Source organism: Labrus mixtus, chromosome 15 (genome assembly GCF_963584025.1).
Source record: "Labrus mixtus chromosome 15, fLabMix1.1, whole genome shotgun sequence".
Taxonomy (NCBI): Eukaryota; Metazoa; Chordata; class Actinopteri; order Labriformes; family Labridae; genus Labrus; species Labrus mixtus.
In genome coordinates this window covers 6,829,810-6,852,926 of record NC_083626.1, presented here as the reverse complement: position 1 = coordinate 6,852,926, position 23,117 = coordinate 6,829,810, and the positions used below count along the sequence as shown (strand labels likewise).

Genomic DNA, 23,117 nt, shown 5'->3' with positions numbered 1-23,117 from the left:
AAGTAGATAGCGTTTTAGCTATCTTTTATTTATGTCGTTTCGCTGTCATATTTGTGGTTTGTATCACACAGCCTTGAATGTCTCGTGTGTCCCTTCTTGTGTCAAAGTGTCTCTATAAAACACTCTTTGGTCTTTCTTGACAACATTTGAGAAACCCTTTGCAAGTTGTTCCCCCGCTCTGTCAAGCTGTGAGAACAGGAGCTGTCAGTCCTGCGCTGCTTCACGGCACTAAACATATTTTTCTGAGAGCTTTTTGCCCTCTATACACAGCTTACTCTCGTATACACACACTCACATTTGGAAATAAACATCGCAGTAAGCATGTACGCCTTTAGAAATAAACAGTCACACGCTCTTTTGGAAATAAATGTGAGCACATACCAGGACGCAAGAACTGACACGTAAACCACTGAGCCCCAGACACCTTGAGATGGATACAACACGTGAACAAGATGAGCTTGATATAAACTGACAAGGGTGAATCCCATAGGAGTAGAAGAGAGGAGAAGAAAGCACAAAGGAAAAGAAGTGTGCCCAACAGATACAGTGTTCATGTCTTTTGGAAAATACTGTGAACAGCAAAACCTAACCGTATGACCATGCATGAGCGTAATTCATTTGACTTCCAGACTACCGTTATCTCAACTTCCATATCTGTTCATTGTTTGTTGACTTGGTTTGATTTCCAGACAACGCAGCTCATGAATGCAGCACACACAAATCTGGGAATGTCTCTCCTTGGGTGTCTTGAAATGCACCACCAAGGAAGAGTTCTCATCAGTGTCTTTGCATATCCAAAGAAAACATACACATCGAGAAGTCGAGTAAAACTGACTGAAAGTTTGCTGATTCATCATCCATCATAAACAAGTCTCTGCAAGAAAAGTTTTATAACAAATACTGACAAGAATCCAACAGCTGCCTGGAAGGTAAGAAACCTTTTCAAAAACATGTAGTGAAGGAGGAAATGTCTGCAACAACAAAAAAAAAACTGTCTGGTCCTTGAAACTGTGGTCTATTTTGTTAGCATGTCAGCTCATTAGCCTCTTATCTAAGACAGGACTGATACAGAAGGTCAGGATAGCCCTGGCTAGAGAGAGGGTTTTTTTTTTAGGTTGGGCTGATAGATGAGGATGTCTCCGATCCAAGGCTGGGCTCTGAGAGGGGGCTGAGGGCCTCGTTCTGACCTCAGGGAGAGAGACAGGGAGGAAGCCAAACCGGAGAGGGAGTGAAGGGAACATGACAAGGGGGCCGCCGGTGATGAATAGTCGGTGATAACATATGGGGCTTCTGCTTTCTGGCCCCATAAATGGAGTGTCTCTACTCTGCTCAGAGAATTATTAGTCCCAAAAAAATAAAAGAACTAAATATACCTTTGAGGGAATAAACTGGATGAACTGTGCATTCAAAATGTTGAAGAAAATCAACACTTGGACAAGTTCAGATGGATTATCAAGGGACATAAAAATGTGCACATCAAGCATTGTCCTATCATCAAGGTCACAGCTGGAGTTTTAGAGATTTTGTGGAATTCTTTAGCTATTATTTTTACTTTTAAGGAGCCAAAGAGAAAGAAACCGGACAGGACTGAACAGAAAGAGGGCAAAGAACAGAGTCATTTTCCCACTTGTCAGATCCTTTGACTGTCGGGCAGTAAGGGTTTCTCTGCAAACAGTCAATACAGGATGAGATGTGCAGAGTTAAAGGATTCATGTCTAGTGGCCACTTATCCACCACCGAGCTGGATAATATTGAGTATACAGCTTCTCATTTAATGTGAATGACACCTACCCTCTTGGGAACCCAAGGCTAAGGATCCGGAAGCTACAGGCCGTAACCCTCCAACTCAGACCGACCTCCCAAACCAGACAGCAGATAATTGCATCCTCTCTCATTTGAAAGTCACATTAAAGGAGCTGATAATGGAGTTCTGGCTCAGAGAAAAAAAGGGGATCACTGGAGCGCACAACAGATCCGTCTTTGGCCAGGGGAGGAAATTGGTATCTGCTTGATTCATAGCTATGCCGACAAAAGATTTTCTCCCCATTGGCGTGCATTGTTAATGGTGTGATGCTTTTGAAAAGGGCCAAACTACCTGCTTCTTGCTGAAAAGGGCTTCAGTGTGCAGACAATAGGGTCCTTGGCTGATGAGAATGACACAGCTCATAGGAGAATGTGTAATTCATGTGGTATCACGCGGTGTGATTGGAGCACCGAGAAAAAAGTCATGCCTAACGTTGTAGATGTGACAAAGGTCCAGTAAGACATGCATTCATATGGATTCAGGCAAACCGGTTATCTTTGTAGTGGACCAGAGCAGGATAGTGAAATGAGGTGAAGCCAAGAGAAGATTAGCAATGGCAACAATAGACTACATTTTTGTTCAAAGGTATATAACGTTTTTGAGAACCTCTGCTAAAGAATTAACAATTGTTGGGTAGCTTCCTAAGCAAAGGAGAAAACACAGTGTTCAAAATGGACAACAAATAGCTGCAATTCTTACACTCCTGTTACTCCATTAGATTGTTTGTTTTCGCCTTTGCCTTTCAGAAGATGTCTACTTTCAAAAAAGCAAGCAACAAAGTACAATATGAGACCCCATTGAACTTTAAATCGCAGGAATGGATTTGTTTATAAAATATGGCCATTTTACCAATCCCCCAACAGTTTTCAATACAGCAGCTGTTTTGGTCTGCTTGTGCTGCTGTGAATGGTATGATTGGAAGATGATGCAAACAAGGCAACAGCATCAAAACCATTTGAAAAGGTCAATTTACTTCCAAGCTCCTCAAGCAAAGGTTGTTAGGACAACATAATGCACCAACCCCCAGGTTTGTCTGACAGTCCGTTGTGTTCCACTGTTTACCATATCACACCATAACAGTAGCATCATCTGTGCATTGTATTGCATCCTTGGCTTACTGGTGCTTGTTTACCGTTCAGTAAGAGAAAGTCTGGATCAGTTAATGAGATCCCAGAGGAAACCTCCAGTGAGCAGGTCACAGACTGGTTGCAAGCACCAGAGCCTTCATATCCCCCAACATGCATGACCTCTCACCTCACCTCTACCCTTATCCTTGCCACATAATCTTGTGTCTAAAGATTAAGTTTAAAGCCTCACTTGAGAGTTGATACCACACACAGTCACCCACTGTGGTATGCATTTGAACACACATGCACTCACTAGTTAAGGACTAATTGAGTGATAGATAGCTTCAGTGATTAAGAGTATCAAGCGGTGCCATTGAAGAAACAAGCTAAACTTTCCCTTTCCATTATATGAAAAAGAAAAAGTGTCTATGAAATATGAAATATGTTGTTGCAAAGGGACAATTTTTACAATTCTGTTTCACAATATGTTGCATTTGAATAAAAGTCTGCAGCTTCAGGTGGAATCGCAGCCTAAGGGAAGTTGTTGTAACAAGAAGCACAGTGACAAGGGAGTGATTAGTGAGGAAATAGATTTTTCTTTTTTCACCTGTGGTATTTGTGATTCGGGCACTTAAAGCTCCACCACTCAATACTTTACCATTAACAATGGATCCAGTGTCAATGAAACATGTTCCTCAGGGTGACTAATTGTCCAAACATTCTCACACCTCAAGTGAGGGCCATAACAGAGCTTAAAGGAAGGTAAAGAGATACCTTTTGCTTATTTGTTATGCATTGACGGCTGTTTGTTTAGGATGGAATTGACTAACATGTTAGCCTTAAGGCAATTTGAAATTTGAATCAGCCAATCTGGCTTGTAATAGCAGTAAAAGCTGAAATGTTCCAACATTCAAAATGCCGTCATTCTGTTCAGAATCACAGTAGGTTTGGACAGTATTACAGAGACCTAGCTGTAGGAATATTAGCACCCATAACTGACCCAGCTTAATGGAATTCAGTAATCAATAATTTTGCTTTTCACACCTGTTTTTCCTACTTGTACTTGTCAAGAATTTGGATTTTACAATCATGAATGAGGAATGCATTTTTTAACGCGTTGTGGAGTTCCTCTGGTCAAAAGTGGCCGTAAAATTCAGTAACTTAACTAACTTTGAATCTGAACGTTAAACATTAAAGAAAAAAATCTCTCTCTGGAAATGAACTCTTCAAACTGAAACATTGGTTACCATGACTTACACAATCCACACGCATGCAATCATTTTATGATGAATGAGAAATCATTTAAAAGCTGCAAGTCTGTTCATGGTGCCATAGTTTGTCTTTTCTCTGCCAGCAGCTTACCACAGAGGTGGTGTTCCATGATACATTTACAGTGGCAGCCTTAATTATACTTCAGCATATTACACACATACAGTATGTATGACATGAGGCCAGTCATTCATTCTGTCTGCAAGTATAAGTATTAAGCATATACTGAAGAAAGCAAAGTGATTCCAATCTCAACATTTGAAAGATAACTTCCATACATGCAACAGGTGGACCGAGTCACAGCCGGCTGGATGTATCCTCAAACAGATGACATACTTAATAAAGCCGTCCTATGCATTGTTAAATCAGACACACACACTGACCCAGACACACTCAGACACTTTTGTTTGGACAAAGACCTCCTGGGGGTGTACTTCAATGGTTTGTGTGTTTGTCTAAATGTGAGTTTATGCGTGATAAAGACAAAGGGAAAATCTTCCCTTCAGATATTATGCAGTCTTAAAAATGAACCGTTAAACAAACTGTGCAGCAGCAGGGTTTAAATTAAAGTCTCCCCTCTTGCCTCAGAGTTGACCAGGTTACAACATTTAGCCAAATCACAAGACAATGAAGGACAGTTGGGTGCACTTACCTGCAATTATATATTTGTGAGCTTCAGTAGGCAAGAGAGAAAGACAGAAGAAAGAAAAAGATAGTTAGTGAAAGTAGATTTTAAATAAGCACAAAAAAAACACATATGACTGAGTAACCAGTGATGGGTGACTGACAGGAGAGAGAGATGTTGGAGGTTGATGAGGAGAGATGAGTTCAAATCATGAATCGAGTCTTTTATTACAGTTATAACCTGTCTGTGTCACTGGCGAAAAATATGCATGTAAATAGAAAAAAGGACAAACAACCAATCACCTCTAGCTTCCCTGAAGTACATTTTGAATTGAAAACAATAAAAAGCCAATGGCCTAAAGCCCACAACTAACAAGGAATAACAACTGCAGGGATTGTGTTCCTATAAACAGAACCACACACACCACAGAAATACAAAAACAATCTCCTCTGTCTCACACACACACACACACACACACACACACACACACACACACACACACACACACACACACACACACACACACACACACACACACACACACACACACACACACACACACACACACACACACACACACACACACACACACACACACACACACACACACACACACACACACAGGCGAGTCAATCTGCTGTTTGTCCAGCTGATGCAGATTGATGGTGAGCTGTGTTGACAAAGCATACGAGAGGCTCATCTATAAAAGATGGACTGTGCCTGCTAGAAACTGTGAGCGAGAGGGGAAAATAACAGAAACCACTGAGTTTCCTCGATTGATTATTAACCAGGAACACCTGGAGACACCCTGTGTGTCCTGCTGGGAAAGAAACCAGGATAATCCAATACAGAAATGAATAATGGAATCAAATCGTATTTTTGTACTTTATATGAAAAGGTGACATATATATAACCACTGTTTTTAGGATTTTGAAAATGGTAGCAACACAAAACACCTGTGAAGGTGCACTGGTGGCTTAGTCTTTAGTTCGCCTAAAGTAGATAGAGTAGCTATCAGGAGTGTTCGTATTTAATCGTGACTTACCAACAACAGACTTTATAAAATAGTGAGCTGAGTCATGATGTCATCTACTGCTTTTTGGACTACCGTTTGGAAGCCTTGAGGTTTTTTGGAGCCGGAATTTGCCAAAACAAGATGATGGAGCAAGCAATTAAAGCAAATGCTGAATTATCAAAGTAACACGCCCCAGGCTACTTCTTCAGCTGGCTAATTTGATGGTTAACAAGCTTAACCAAAAAGCAAGGTGTCTTGAGCACAGTTACTAATTACTGATACCAACACGTACAGTTTAACTGTTTGTTTCTGCTAGCTAGTTTGCTAAAGATAAATGTGGAGACACAATTAAAATTGTTTGATATAAAGGCAAACCTTCCAGCAAGATTAATGGAAAAGGATGCAAAAAAAAACCTGTGGAGTAGTACAAAGAGAATCACTTTCAAACTGTATTTAACAAAAAAAACATACAGTATACCTCATAGCTAACCCAGTGTGCTGTTGTTGGACCAGTTAAACTATCTGGAAGCTAGTTAGCTAATAAGGCTAACGTTGACCTCAAGCTAAAGTTATTCGAGAGTTGAAGTGGCATTTCATCCCTTTTGTGTTTATCTAATGCAAAATAAGGCCGCTTAGCTTAGCAACTGCAAAACTCTAACTCGTGTGTATCACTTTAGTGGAATATAAAAAGGTAAAAGTCTCAACTTTAACACATCATTGCTTTCAAGGCATTTGTTTCAAGCCGTTTTTAAATAGAGATTTTTATTTATTTGATGTTATACGGTAATTATTCTATCAGGCCTGAATCATGTCATTAAGCAGACTTTTATTTACAAGCTTGAAGAGCTATTCATCCATGAAAACATGAAAAAAATGACCCTCCATGAGTGTTAAGTATTGTGTCGCAGCGGGAAGTTTCATTATCCTCACAAAACTAATCTACTGTGAAACAACCCCTTTCACTTTTTCAAGCTGATCAAAATGGCGACCACCATTAAGCGTTATTCAACCACCACCCGAATAGCAGTTAACTATTTAAAAAAAATCCTGTATTTGTTCCGTACAATAACCTCACACCCCGACTAAACAGGTGTTTTGATGGGTTTTGTCCCGAGGCTGGTATTAGCCAAGTGTCAGCTCTCCTCCTCTGCTCCACCCTCTTGCATTTCTCCCGTCCTGCTTTCTCTGGACTGGCCTTGATCCTCATTATTCTACACTGGGGTCTTTGGGGGGAGCAAATGGTCTATTATCCAAAGATGGAGCTTAAGACAACTTAAAGCTCTGGAGGAGTGGCTATTTATATGGGTTGAAAGACAGTGAGAGAAGGAGGGAGTGTGTGTCTGGCCTGGCGTTCCCATATCACTTAGGCTAATGTGATTAAGGGTGAGCGAGTGGGGGAGTTAATTTAGCTCGGAGTATGTTGGTTCTTAGTGATTCATGTCAGGGAGAATCTAGGGGGGGAGAGGGGGAGATGTGGCCAGTCACAGGACTTCCTAAAACACCCACGTACACTTACTCATGATCAAAAAAGAATGTGGTGTGTAAGTGCGAGCTCACTTTTTGTAATGCCTGTACCAAAATGAGTATCTGAATGCACACGAACAAATGCCCTCTTCTAACCAAGGAGAGAAGATTGTTTCCTTTATCAAGCTCGATCTCACTCACATTTTTCTTCATTTAGCTGTCAAACCTGTACACTTTGATGCAGCTCCAACCCCTTTGAGCCTGATCTGAGGATTCAGGAGAGCTTATGACTAATTGAGTCTTTGTTGTTTGTTCCATGAGAGAAAAAGGGGGACCATATCAGAGAGTCTTTTCACCATATAAGTAGATGCAAATACACATAACTTCTATTGAGATTATGTTATTCATATTTTATGGAAACAGGTGTCTTCCAATCTCATATGTCATCCAGATCAGAATTTTTCCTCAACTTCAGATGTTCTCAAATATGACTATGCAATGATGCAGGGCTGTAATTAATATCCCAGACAAAACCAACTTTCTCAACAGAAATCAGTGCTTCTTGCTGCTCTAAAAAAAATTGCTTCACTGTCACCAGGAACTAGATCCTTTCTGCTGCCATGGATTTACAAAGGTTACCCCCAGTGTAGACCTGATTTAGGAAACTGTATCATGTAATAAGAGAAACAGCGTAACTGCACTGTCGGTTAAAACTTGTACTGTTAGCTTAAACTACACAAGCAGATTCTGATTTAAAAGTTTTCCTCCATGCATCAGCAACGACAAGCATGTCCACGAGGGCTAAGATCTGAAATGCTGCTAACATTAGCAGAGCCTGTTCCTTAGTTCTGTGCTTTTTTAGGGTAGGGTTTCTTCACTGTTTGATGTAAGTAAGACGTTTTTTTTATGGGACTCAAATTGTCTGCAGAAATGTCAGCCAAAATGACCAAGTTAATGAAACCTGTGAATTTGTGATGTGATGTAATTCAATGTAACAAAGGTTAACTGTAACTGAGGTTTAGTGTTGTAATTGTTTAAGAGGTAACATAGCAGACAGCAGTGTGTGTCTGAATAGGGCCTCAACCATGGCAGATGGACCCATTGGATTCTGAATGGCTTTTATCTTTTCTGGTCGCCACCCACACATATTTTACAGACAGACCTGGCATGTCAATGGCACTCTAAAAAAAAAAAAAAGGAAAAACCTTCTACCCTGAATCAAAATATTGTCAGAAGGAATTTTTTTTTTAAGTGTTTGAATACATAAAGTGGCACTATATAACCAACTCTTAGCACTTCTACATAAAACAGCATCAAACTACATCATGCACCTTGTGTGCAGCTTACTGCTTTTAACTGTACAGTTGAATACTCTTGACACACTGGAAGACCCCTTCAAGATTTTAGTGTGTATGTAAGAGCAGAAGGGGGTCTTTGTTTGCAACTCGGTTGCATTCTGAGTCCCCTCTACCCTCTAAGAATACTGTCCCCTCCACAAAGGATGCCCCCCCAAAAAAGGATTTTACAGACAGGAAGAAAAATGTGTCATCCCTCCCTCCCCCTCTGTGGCTCTATTGTACGCTTTTAAATACCTCCCTCTGTCTGCACATTGGTCAAGGCTTTGAGGAGGAAACTGAGTGTTTGCAGAACAGTGGTAAGTCAGTCTGCAATAATCAACCTGCTTCAAATGCTGAATAACTGAATCATAATTACACTGGTGTGCTGGGCCCTGTCTCCAACAGTAATTCTGTTTCCTGGACAAAAAAATATTTGCAGAGTTGACAAGTTTTCCACACTGTCCTCCTGACATTACCAGAGCTGGACATCACCATGTAAATGTGATGTGTGTAAATAAAAGCAGCCCTTTCAGATTCATGGTTAAAATAAAAGGATGTATGGGAGCTTCAGACAGCATGAGTGAGTCTGGACTTGAGAGTCTTTAGGTCATGCTCAAACGGGGGCCAAGAACTGGGGAAGGGGTGAGAATTCCTGCTAACTTGGACCAACTACAGCGTTTTCTCACACACAGGACACAGGGTTGTAAAAAGTCCTATCAGTTTCCAGCTGTGAGGTGCATACAACCCTTTCACCATTCCCTCCTTTTCTCCAACACTTGAATAAATAGCAGCTGAGAAACTGGCCGGAGGGTGAGACTGGAAAAACAGGAGGGAAGGATCCCTTTTGGAACTTGTTTACCTCACGCAGAACATCCCTCATGTCGCCCCAATTTGATCAGCCTTGGCGAACTTTGCCAAAAAAAAAACAAAAAAAAAAACTGCTGTCCAGAGGAGAAAGCACAGCTTGGGCCGCTTACCTTCCTTCTGGTGGGTTCGCCTCAGCTGAGGAGTAATGAGGCTTGAGTTTCTGAGGCTGTGCTGAATGAGTTTCAACACCTCTGCATGTCCTCACGCTGGCATCATTTGTATTTTCCCCCATTTTCTAGATATAACAGAGGAGGTGCGTTGGATCAGGGTGTCAAGCATGTAAGCGTGTCACCCTGCAAGAGACATAGATTAGTGCGTCTATAAAGAATCTTAATCTCAGAGCACAGCGGCCACTTAAATTTGGTAATGAGCCATTTGCATATGCATCTCGGTGGCATTTTGATTACATATAAGAGAATATAGAAATGCAAAGAAGGTTTCCTTGCACTCAAGAAGAGTCTTTTCACAATAGCGTAATTTCACAGCAGGCAAATCTGCATCTCCTCTGTGGGCCTGGGCCTGCCTTGATTAATTTAGCGTGAGGGAAGAGATTAAAACCCCCGACACAGACACAGAGATAGACAGTGACTGACAGAGAAAGACACAGCTGTAATGACAACAAATTGTCACTGCTATGTGCAGGATGATTTTGTCTGGTTTGGTCGGTCAAACGTAGAATCAAGTCTCTCCAGAAGTCTTAAAAGGCTCATGTTTTATTGAGGGTCTCCCTTATTTTGACAGGGTGGCTGTGAAAGCTTCCTCCCACTCCCAGTCTGTCTCCATGCACGCCCTGCAACAGTCTGACCCTGTTGAAAAGTCAAAGGTGGGAGCTGCCGTGATATGAAACGGCGCCATGTTAGCGCTCCTCCACTGTGGTCCATTTACACTGAACCCTGAAGCTGATGACATTACGGGAGGCGTGAGGCTGACGGCCCTGACGTTCCTGAAATTCCAACTGCTTCCAGAGACCACTGTTTCTCTTCAAAGCCCCACACTGTACAGCCTTATGGTGTGTGGACTGGAGCCACAGGTTTACACACAAATCTTTACGTACAAAATCTGAAAACCAATCCATTACGGACACATTTGTTCAACTGGTAGACTCCGATCAATAATTTAAATCAATTGAGGGAGCAATATGTAAGATATCTCCTGAATTAAATCATAAAATGACAAGAAAACTGGTTCAGATATAACTGATTCTACACGACCTAAGAAGCCTCTAATAAGCTCAAAGACCAGTAATGTGGTAAAGCTAGGATAAATAATGGAGAAGCTTTTGAAAAATGGAGACGAGTTAGAAAGCAGGAAGGTTTCAAGACAAATGCAGATATGGCTAAACACTGAAGCTTCCCTGTCCGCAACATGGCGACTCTATGGATGGGGGGGCAGCTCTCTCCAATGTTTTGAATTTGGACTGCAGTATCAGTTTTAAACGCTACGTGTCAGAGTAGCATACTTCTCCTTTACGTTGTCTGACACAGAAACAGGTAATTAATAACATAAGCCATACTTAATCACAAGATCTTGATTATTGGTAAAACGTTTATTGCAGAAAGTGAAGATTTTGTGTGAATATCCTCTAATCCTCTTTGAATCCTCACCAGGTGTCAAAAAGTTGCAGAGCAGGCATTTTCAAAGTTCGTTCCAAAGAGAAAGTGAAACATGGCGGTAAAGAGGACACTAGATCGTTTCTGAAAAGTGCTGAGTCATATTAAGCTCGTCAAGTGTCCCCCTATGGCAGCTCAGCAATGAAGCCTTTCTCCCAGACGCATCCATCAAACGGATCAGGATCATGAGTCCACTGCTAAATGCCAACTTGGCATGGCTGAGCTTTCCAATGGGTTTGCTGAGTAATTCAAGCAAGCAATTAATGTCTGCGTTCTCAAAGTCAAAAGAGACACAGGGAAATGAAAGTACTGAAGCCATCCATAAAGCAATGAGTCCAGTCATGCTTCTTGATGACATCACTGAATGCTGAGCCCGACCCCCATCCTTTAGTATACGATGTCCCATCCTTCAACGCCTTCGCCCCTTAGATAATATCCACCCCCATCAGAAACCCAGCCATCCCCCTTTTAGCCTAATAGGCTGATGCATTAATGGCTCCAGCAGCTCTCGCTATTAGAGGAAATGGCTTTTAATTTAGCCAATTAACAAGCTCGTAAATTCATCAGTGGAGCGAGAGATCTGTAGAATTAGCGAGTGAGAGTGAGAGTGAGGGAAAATGAGGGGAATGACCATCAGCTATTTCATGATGCACTACAGGTGGATAATTATCAACAACAACAAAACACACTCATCAAAAGAGGACCAGTACCACGAGTATAAATCAAACAACCAATCATAAGAGTTGAGAAGCATACATGATGACGCAGCAGGCTGAGGTTATTGGCTCACAGGCAGAGGACAGTAACAGAGAAGTCCTTGGCTGCTGACAGGCACAGGCACTCGGCCGACGAGGGATATTATAATATATTGATTCATGTCCGCCTACTAGCGCAGAGGTCTACGAGATCAGTATGCGGCTTAATGAAGAAGCTGCCTGGTGTCTTTAAGAGGCAAATATCTGATATATATATATATATATATATATATATATATGACAGTCCAGTGAGGATTTTTACTGAAGCAAGTTGGGCAGGAAAGTAAATCAAACCCAAACTGAAGACATTTTGCTTCTAAGAAACTGGAGATAAGATAATGCAGGGTGGAGGAATTCAGCATTCATAACTACTATAATATTCTGTGAAATATTGTTTTTATTTGCCTAGCACACTGTTCTGCAAAGGGTAGAGGCTATGCATCACTTATTTCAGGATGCAGGTTTAAAATGCATGATTAACATGTCAGCATCAGTTTTCTATCATTCAACTGGTTCCAGGTTTTCACAAGACGTTAATCAATGAAGAGAAGTCAGTTTGATCTGTGGGAAGACCACTTTTCTGACGTTTTGGACATCAAATAATACATACATTTATTAAAACAATAGTGCATTTTTTTTACTTTGGTGACCCTTGAAAAACTCTTAACTGCTACCATTTACCCTTAAAGACAATTCTTCTTATTTTCAAAACTCTCCTGAAATGAGCATTTTATACTAGCTAATCATTTATTTTATTTGCACCTGCAGTTCTTGACTCCTTCATATGTTTAGCCAAGACCTCTTAACAGCTTACATGGTGGTTACATGAAAAGTTTTGGCCTCTGATGTCGATGTGAATCCTCTACAAAATCTAGCAACAAGTAGAATACAGAATAAAAAATGGACCTTGGTTGCGAGTTAGGAGGGATGAATAGGTAACACTACCTAAACCAGGCTTGCTCAAACATGGGGGTCCCGTCACCCTTATGGGGTCGCTTGTACTTCAAAATGGGGTTGCCTAAATTTTTTTATTTATTGATGAATAAAAAGGATATTGTATATTTAAATATATTGAACACAGTCTACTGTGGGCCATACCCAATGCCAAAACAAGAAACTTACAGAGTCTCTGTCTGTCTGTCAACCACTGTGCAGTCATCTCAACTTTTCTAACTCTGTGAGCTAAACGTCACAAACTAGTTTTGTGTCTGGAAACATAAAGTCATTATGTAATGCATCTTTGGCATTTACAAATGTTGATAAGATTACACATTAGATCCCAATCCAGGATACATTTGTAAACCTAACAGAGGATTTTTAATGTCAGTAAACTGGGACTGTTCCAAAACACTGATCCCTTGTAAGAAAAGGTTTTCCTCTTCACCAAGGTGTACACTGCATTGACATTGTTTCTATGGTGCAGCCAGGTAATGATGTAAAGAGGGTTTGTGCTCAAAGAAGTTTATCTGTAATTAACACTTCTAGAGAAACTCTGCACAAGAATGTATGCAATGTTAACAAAGACATTATCCAAATTGAACTCCAGTTAATGGCAGGTGTTGTTTCGACTTTAAATGAATGCACCCCGGCTCTGTCCGAAGCCCGAGCGACACATCATTAATATCCATAAACGTCAGGGTCTGCAGTCGCAGGACATTGTCTCTCTATTCTGCTCTGGAAAAACAAAACGGGACGTGGACAAAGCTGCCGTTTCTGTCTTGTGTGGGCCGAGATAAAGCGCCCAGTGAAAAGGTTGCCATCCATCTTCATCCGACTGGCATGTGCTTTAGTTACTTCCGCCCTCAATGTAGCCAGTGTCTTTCGCTGCTCTCCTCGTGTGTGAGTGTGTGTGTGGTGTCAGTGGCATTGAGGTTAATGAAGTGCATCCACCTCTCTTCCTCCCCAAAAATAAAACAAGACTTCATTAAGAAGTCACTGCCTGTCTGTCATGGCAAAACATGCATGGATGCAAAACACACACAGGGACACCTGAGGGTGGCATGTAAAGCTGTACACACACAACAGTCATAGAGATGCCTACACAGAGACACACATGTTCCACACATTTCCTCTACTAAAGCAGATATTAAAATTGTTCCTGGTAAGCTAACTGAACACATTCAGGGTGTGTTGATTAAGCTTTAAATCCTGTGAATTCTAGGACTCTTTCTGTCTGGATTTCAACTTCAGTTGGGGTATTCTCAATGCCTATTCTAACAGTGGTCATGTCTTTGGTACGCATTGAAAATCAGAGAAGAGTAGATGCAGGAACCGTGCTGCAGCGGTGATATCAGCGTGATGTCCTGACGTCCTGCATCTCTTTCCCTCTCCCTCATCACAGTCTTTCTCTCGCCCCCCCCCCCCCTGTCGTCTCACCTCTCTCCAGCCCTTCCCCTTCCTCTCTCCATCCTTTCATCTCAACCTCCCACGCATTCCAGGTCACCGGGGAAGCAATCGTCTTAAGTGTTCTGGCTGACAATGAGAGTTGATGAGAAACCTTTCCTGAGAGTTGTTGGCTGGCTAAGGTAAGCTCCTGAGCCACGCTTGTGCTGCATACAAATGTAGGAAAGCTCATCTGTCTTCTCTTCTCTGACACCCTTTTTTTTTTCTAGAAGTTTCTATCTAATAATAAAACCATGCATAAGACAAACAAGATATACTTGCTCCCATTAAAATCCAGGTGCATTTACAACAAAGAGGAGGCAATTTGATTACTTAAAGACATTTTATCTATAAGGGAAAAAATGGAAAACCCTGAAAACCTCAAATTTGCTGGAATTGGTGCGGCATAATCCCCATTTAATCCAAAAAGGACACATGGGTGAAGGTCAGTGTCTATGTCAACATACAGTACATACCTCCCTTTAATCTCTCTCCAGCCCCCTTTTGAAGAGCAGCTTTTTACACTTGATAGAGACTATTAGCCCCAAAGGCAACACATCGCTGACTCAGCGCGCTTTTCCCATAATCCTCTGAGCCATTTTTTCTCGAATAAAGAGCAACAGAGGTTACCGCAAGGAGAAGAATCAACTCAACCCAATCGGAGAAGACGGGGGAGGGAACTTTTCATCAGGAGCTGCTGAGTTTGATGGTTCTGATGATTGATTTGTTTGATTTTTAACATCAACAGTCTCCATTCATCTGTCAAAACCAGCTGTCGGAATTCTCAAACTACCACAAGCAGGAATCTGAAGCCCCCCGAAAACAGCTCTGAACATGACTTCATCTGCAGACAAGTCCCTGCACGGCCCAGAGCCCTGCACGCTGAAGAAAGCAGCAACATGACGCGTGAATAATAACTGTGCTCAGCAGAGGATGTGACACGCTTCAAACAAATGACACATATGACAGATTGACGATTCCTCATGACTGTTACTTGAAGAACTTATGGAAAGTTGATGCCGGAACAGAATATTAATCTTGGCAGAGCTTCCTCTCGCTCTGACATGTATCATTAAACAGACGTTAAGTGCCAGCAGACAGATTGACAACAGTAACAAATGAATGTTTTTTTCCCCACAGATCCTTTTTTGCACTGTCAAAACTGGATTTTTGCCTTTATTTAGAGATGGGACAGTGAACAGAGTAAGAAATCAGAGAGAGAGAAGGAGAGAGCGAGGGGAATGACATGTGGGAAAGGAGCCAAAGGTCAGATTTGAACCCAGGCTGCCCTTCTGGAGGACTATAGCCGCCTTATATGGGGCGCGTTCACTAACAACTAGGCTACCTACAGCCCAGAAATGAATTTGATTTTATACAGTTGCTGTATCTTAACAAACAAGTGTCAGTCCTTTTTTTAGAAAGACAATATTACAAAAAATAGAGCATGAAATCACAAATTAGATGTATTTCTCTGCAAGCTTATTTGTGTCGTGCACTCTATAATCAGGCACATAGTCGTTAGAATAAGAAGCACTGCTGCTTATAGACGAGCTCTAGGTGTAGGTGAACATCAGAGAGTGACACCATCAGCAGTTTGTGATTACAAGAACAACCGAGAAAGGGCTCAGCGTCTTTGGGCAGGAGAACAATCAAGAAGGGCATTTAACATCCACCTTCAAAGACCTTTTTTTTTAAAAGCAGAGATCATGGTTGAGATCCTGCTCATGGAGGACCAAGACCACAGGATGCAAATAAAAATGTATGTCAGCTAAACTGTCTCCATGACAGCTGAGGAAACACTCCATATTTTTAGGCCCATTTTTGCCTTTATTTGATAAAACAGCTGAAGAGAGAGAGGAAGTGTTGGGAGGAGAGAGAGTCAAGCAGCAAAGGGCCGAGGTCAGAGTCAAACCTATGGCCGCTGCGATGAGGACTAAAGCCTCTGTACACGGGGGCGAGCGACATAACCACTAGGCTATCCAGCACCAAAACTGAGAAAACTGTTAAATCTGTTGAAAAGAGATACAATAAAAAAGCACAAACTACCGAGCTGAATTATTTTTGTTTCTTATCAACCGTTTTTTATTCTCTCATAACAGATGTTACTTGGTGTGAGACAGCTGTCTACTAATGTTCAGAGTTGAATATGTGCAAAAATGATTGGTTAGGATTTGGGGATCAGTGATCGACTTGTTCAGTGGTGTATGAGGAACCATTGGTGTAAGCTAATGTGAGTTACTGCCTTGATTTGATCAGAAGAAAAACAAGGCTTCTAATCCTTCCACTGCTGGCCGCTCAGTTACCAGAGCAGCTTATTACTGGCTGGATCATTAGCTGGCTTTGACCATTTCATTCTGACCTTACCCAAGCTTTATTTTCTCTTAGGGAACAAAATATTGAAACTTTCTAATGCACGTCTTCACCACAGACATCATTTCAGGCTTTCAAGCCAGAAGCTGCTTTCAAATCCCCCCAAAAAATGTCAGCTTGGAAAAAGCAGGGCTGGAAAAATTAAACCCGTCTCCCCACCTGATTTGAGGACTCCAGAATCAGACCAATCTATTAGCAAACATGATTGGGGGTGGGGTGTTATAATTAGCTTAATTGGCTCTGAGTGGATTTAATAACATCACAGAAAAGTCATGTCACGAACCACTAATTAAGTGCTGTAATCAACATGCTGCCTCGTATAGCGAGGTATGCCTGAGGGCGGGAAAGAGGAGTGTGTGTGTATGTGTGTGTGCGTGTGTGTGCAAGTACTTGTAGCTCTGTGAGTGTTAGCATTTGTGTGCTTGTGTGTTCACATGTTGTGTGAGTGCCTCCCTTGACTCTGTTATCACGGGCTGGGTGCAGGTGTGCAGGCAGACACCATCTGATGTAGCCGCACAGATCCACTGAGGCTGAAAGCCCGGGGACGTTTCATTTCAGAGAGGATGTGCTCTGTCAGGATAATGTGTACGTGCATATGTATTAGCATGTGCGTGTGTGGGTGGTGCTAATAGTCCTTGGATTGGTGAGTTTCTTGTAATTTTACAATTTCTGTAGAGTAGAGCCACTGTGTATTCTCAACCTGCAAATTATACTTATTTTCATTCAAGGTAAAAAAAGATGTGTCTTAGTTCATAAATTAGATCATAAATTCATTATGTTCGTTTTTAAAAAAAGCACATTTCATCATTATAAACTAAATTGAGAATGATGTTTAAACCCAGATTATAAATGAAACTTTATCGTACATCAAACGTCTCCAGTCTATAAGCTAACTGCCTTCATCAACTCCTCATTAAAAAACAAAACACTACAATGAATGAGCTTCATAGGAATCCTTAAAAGGCAGTGATGGTGGTAGTTAAAAAAAAACTGTGAAAACCAGAGCTGGTCTCTGGCCAGACCTGCACACAGACCACAGACTCATTTAACATTCATTAAGCTTTAAAACATATCCAGTCAGCAACAGATGTCCAGGAAGAGCAGAAATCCACTTTTCTATGTTGGCTACATTTTAAAGCAATACACACACAAGTGGTGCCTCCTGTGAGAATACTTGAATCCAATTTCTTATCCATGTGTGCACTTTGGGTCGTCTCCTCAATGTCAGTCTTTAAAAAGAGAGAGTTCTGATACAAAGCTGTTACCACCTGTATATACAGTGGGTACGGAAAGTATTCAGACCCCTTTACATTTTTCACTCTTTGTTTCATTGGAGCCATTTGCTAAAATCAAAAAAGTTCATTTTATTTCTCATTAATGTACACTCAGCACTCCATCGTGACAGAAAAAAAACAGAAATGTAGAAATTTTTGCAAATTTATTAAAAAAGAAAAACTGAAATATCACATGGTCATAAGTATTCAGACCCTTTGCTGTGACACTCATATTTAACTCATATGCTGTCCATTTCTTCTGATCCTCCTTGAGATGGTTCTGCTCCTTCATTGGAGTCCAGCTGTGTTTAATTAAACTGATTGGACTTGATTAGGAAAGGCACACACCTGTCTATATAAGACCTTACAGCTCACAGTCAGAGCAAATGAGAATCATGAGGTTGAAGGAACTGCCCAAGGAGCTCAGAGACAGAATTGTGGCAAGGCACAGATCTGGCCAAGGTTACAAAAGAATTTCTGCAGCACTCAAGGTTCCTAAGAGCACAGTGGCCTCCATAATCCTTAAATGGAAGAAGTTTGGGACGGCCAGAACTCTTCCTAGACCTGGCCGTCCAGCCAAACTGAGCAATCGTGGGAGAAGAGCCTTGGTGAGAGAGGTAAAGAAGAACCCAAAGATCATTGTGGCTGAGCTCCAGAGATGCAGTAGGGAGATGGGAGAAAGTTCCACAAAGTCAACTATCACTGCAGCCCTCCACCAGTCGGGGCTTTATGGCAGAGTGGCCCGACGGAAGCCTCTCCTCAGTGCAAGACATATGAAAGCCTGCATAGAGTTTGCCAAAAAACACATGAAGGACTCCCAGACTATGAGAAAGAAGATTCTCTGGTCTGATGAGACCAAGATTGAACTTTTTGGCTTTAATTCTAAGCGGTATGTGTGGAGAAAACCAGGCACTGCTCATCACCTGCCCAATACAATCCCAACAGTGAAACATGGTGGTGGCAGCATCATGCTATGGGGGTGTTTTTCAGCTGCAGGGACAGGACGACTGGTTGCAATTGAAGGAAAGATGAATGCGGCCAAGTACAGAGATATCCTGGAAGAAAACCTCTTCCAGAGTGCTCAGGACCTCAGACTGGGCCGAAGGTTCACCTTCCAACAAGACAATGACCCTAAGCACACAGCTAAAATAACAAAGGAGTGGCTTCGGAACAACTCTGTGACCATTCTTGACTGGCCCAGCCAGAGCCCTGACCTAAACCCAATTGAGCATCTCTGGAGAGACCTGAAAATGGCTGTCCACCAACGTTCATCATCCAACCTGACAGAACTGGAGAGGATCTGCAAGGAAGAATGGCAGAGGATCCCCAAATCCAGGTGTGAAAAACTTGTTGCATCATTCCCAAGAAGACTCATGGCTGTACTAACTCAAAAGGGTGCTTCTACTCAATACTGAGCAAAGGGTCTGAATACTTATGACCATGTGATATTTCAGTTTTTCTTTTTTAATAAATTTGCAAAAATTTCTACATTTCTGTTTTTTTCTGTCAAGATGGGGTGCTGAGTGTACATTAATGAGAAATAAAATGAACTTTTTTGATTTTAGCAAATGGCTGCAATGAAACAGAGTGAAAAATGTAAAGGGGTCTGAATACTTTCCGTACCCACTGTATAACTGATGTGTATGACTTTGTCGGGCGAACTTCTGTAGCCTCAAAATTTTTTAACTGCTCGTAATTTATGACCACTGTATCCATCATAAGGGCAGTAGAACGCTCAGGCCACATTGAAGCACTTTTAGGCATTGTAGACTTAAAATTGAAATCTCTGAATTTTCACACCATATCCAATGTATGCTTTTAGAAACATTTTTAAAGAAGGTGGGATTGGGCCGTCGTAAACTTTACAGCAGACAGTCGTTAACACCTCTCTCTTTGTAGCCCTTTCACAAGCCGCCATGTGGACATGTTACTGGTGTCTCATGAGAAGTGTCTTCTCACATTGTAACTGCTATTTTTTGGACGCCATATAATATGATTCATTGTTTAAAAAAAAGACAGGATGTTGTTTTCACAAAATGTTCTTTTCTTTTCTTAAATTGCGAGACAAAAACTACATTTCCCATAATTCACTGGCCACTGGTCAAACTCACTGTGTCACTGGAAAAGGGTGGCTTTGACAGCAAAGTCTGCTCCAGAGATATGCTTCGATTAATAATGACAGGAGTTAGAGGAGGTACGTGCAAAGATGGCAGGGGTGTGTGTGTTTGTGTGGGTGCACATATTGGATGAGGGCATTGACCTCGCAGAACTCCCAACACACTGACAAAAAAAAAACAGGCCAGTGAGCCTCCGTGCCCCAGTATTTTTGGGCTTCTTTCCAGTTTTACCGCCAGAAGCTTGCACCCATCTGCGGGGCGCTCTGAGCACCCAACAATGGCAACCTATGTTCCCACAGGGACAGCAAGGGGATGTCACTACAAGGGCCCTGCTCCCCAGTCACACACACACAAACACACAACAGCCTAGCTGGCATGACAGGATCCACATGGAAAACGATCTGCTTGCATGTAATACGTTTCCATCCTGCTGTAAACTCTCTCAATGTGGTGCAGAAAAAAAACAGTCAATGAGTAAAACAGAGCAGAGCCACAAAAACACGCACTCACACCTTCCAACACACCCACTTTTTTCACGAGGTGAGGCCTGTTTTATAGACTAACCACAGACAACAACAGCATTGTAACCACTGCTGGTGTTTAGTGTGGAGTTGTAGCGAGCAGGGCGCTCAGGTTCTCCATTATGCTCACGTCTCCGACTCCACAGCAGACATAAAGCAAAGTGAAAGCAGAGAGCCGTCAGACTCAGAAAAAGGAGGAGAGGAATTCATGTCAGGATAGCTCTGCTGCAGCCATCTGGTTTAGCCATTCTGTGAGTTGGAGGGTTAGGTTACATACTAAGTGTCCACAGGGGGGGGGACAATGGAGGAATTACAATCCATCTATCTGCTAAAACAAAAAGAGACAGGCCGACGTGAAGAGCAGACAGCATGTGAAGAGGACTTAAAACACAACGATGAAGATATATAAATCCCCAAGAATTATGGGATTCTTGGGGGTTTTGCTCAGGACCTGTCCCATATCATCCAGGGAACATGTCTTATTCAAGGACACTTCAGCAGGTTGTAAGCTTGATGACAGGAAGATTTAAAACCTTAGACATCCGCCTAAAAGCTCTTCATGACACGCCATTAGCACTAAGTATTTAAGCACAACCAAAGAGTTTCAACAACCTTGAATTCTCTATATGGTGACAGCGATGGCAGGTTATAGCAGAAAGCATGTTGTATAGGGAAAGTTAGCAGTATGAAACTTTTAACAGCAGCACTTTACATCTGAAGGCTTTTACAAGCATCGACCTACTTTAGAAAAATGTGAGCACGAGTCCGGCCAACATAAATGCAGAACGTTTTACATTCAAGTTGGGAGTCATTTGTAGGGTCATTGATGGACTGCATGCACTCTGCAAACACTGAAGTGTCACATCACCGTTTAGACTATAGGTCCTAATAAAGGAGTGTTTTATAAACTGCTACATTTGAAGTTGGTATTAGGGGGGAGTAGGTGAAGTCAGCTTGCAGAATCTAAGTTTGACATATATTTCAAACATTTAAAATCAATCTTGAACTTTTATAATAATGTCAAAACCTTTTTGGAGATGATCCAAGGTAGTAACTTTTGAAGGTAAACAGCACTTCCTCTTTCAAATATATGGCCTTGATTGATTCTGAGGATGTTTTTTTTAAATCTTGATTCCCATCAACAAGTGTGTGAGGTAATCATTTTACCAAATAGCTCCTCAGTGGTGCAATAAAGCCAAAGTTGTTTTAATGTCAGACACTTTAAAAAAGGGAGGAAACAGTACAGTAATCCAATTTGGACACAAGAACAAACTCCAAGAAAAGAAGATAAATGGAACAGGGGCTAAATTGACTTAACCGAATCTAGAGATGGAGAAGAGTTTCATCTAATCCACATTAGGTACATTTCGTTCCACCTGACTTAAAGGCTCAGTTTGCTCATAAAGCAGAGGCCTGTACAGCGATGACAGTGCCTCTGATAGCTGTTCTTATACAAACTTCTCTTAGCTAACTGTTTGAACGTTGAAGTGCTGAAAAAAGAAAAAAGCAGCGCAAGATTGCCAATTAAAGGGGGCCTAATCTGCAAGTTTCAAGTTCTGTGTTTCCTTTCAGGAATTCCACTGAAGGAACCTATTATTATTATTTACAGTAAAGAAATATATTGTATAATAGTGCACTCCCTGAGTTAGGCCTCACTTTGAGACAGGCCAGGTCTAATTATGTGTCTTCAGGCTAGCTAACAGCCTGGTGTTGTCTGAAAAGGGTGAGCAGAAGAAGCAGCACTCAAGATTTGTGGAACAAAACAATACACAAAAATCATCACAGATCCCCTTTGAACAGAGCACAAGAGCACAAGAGCACAACGTAGAGCACAAGAGCACAACGTAGAGCACAAGAGCACAACGTAGAGCTCAGGCTGTTGGAAACTTTAACAGATAAGTACAAAAAAACCATTCACTTAATGAGGCTCTTGTGTGAAAGACCTATGAATCAGGAAAGTTAGGATTCCCTCTCCGGGCATCATATAACATGGCATTAATTTTTAGGATAATTCAGTCAATACACAAATGGTAGACAGACTAACTGACAGAGCGACCATGACTGCCATACCCTGAGTTTTCTAAGGTTAAAAACAAAGAAAAAGAAAAAAGGATGGTATGAAGACAAGCTAGCAATAAAGGCTGACATATTTTTCAAATGCCTCCTAATGATGCGTCAGCTTCTTCCTGCTGATTACAGAGCATTCATGTAATGCTGTCACTCACTGTTACACAATAAAAGAGTGAGGGTGATGTGGAGAACGTAGCGGGATCACATTGCCTGTTGCTGATGAAAACCTCACAGAATAAGTACAAAATTGAGACACAATTTTTAGTTACAAAGAAAAAACAAAGGCCAAGTAAGTGTCATCGTGTCACTGCAGCCGAGTTAATTATGCAATCTCATCATGTTGAACTGATGCATTATGGGAGTTAAAATTAAAAACTCTAATCTCCTTATCAGCAATGACTTTCCTCCTATAAAAAGTGTTGATCACAGTCGCTGCTGCTGGTTTTGTCACATCTTTAGTTGAAAAGAAGAAGAAAAGAAAAAGATGGTGTATGAGAGACTGAAATCTGCGTCCATGTCCAAGTGATTAGCTGTGAAGCTACGCTCATTAGGCAAATGATGATTATTGGC

General features: G+C 41.5%; 2 protein-coding genes across 8 annotated transcripts in view; both read right to left on the bottom strand.

Moving 5' to 3' along the window:
* The window catches only part of slc66a1 (solute carrier family 66 member 1), a 514,023-nt gene that overhangs the window by 114,706 nt on the left and 376,200 nt on the right, over positions 1–23,117 (bottom strand). The window lies entirely within an intron of this gene.
* The window catches only part of agrn (agrin), a 291,135-nt gene that overhangs the window by 214,146 nt on the left and 53,872 nt on the right, over positions 1–23,117 (bottom strand). For 5 of the 7 annotated variants that reach the window (XM_061058541.1, XM_061058542.1, XM_061058547.1 and 2 more), the window contains exon 3: positions 4,793–4,813. The exons of the other annotated variants lie outside the window; for them this stretch is intronic. In XM_061058541.1, the coding sequence (XP_060914524.1) occupies positions 4,793–4,813 (21 nt within the window). The remainder of the gene's footprint in view (positions 1–4,792; positions 4,814–23,117) is intronic. 7 annotated transcript variants of the gene reach the window in all.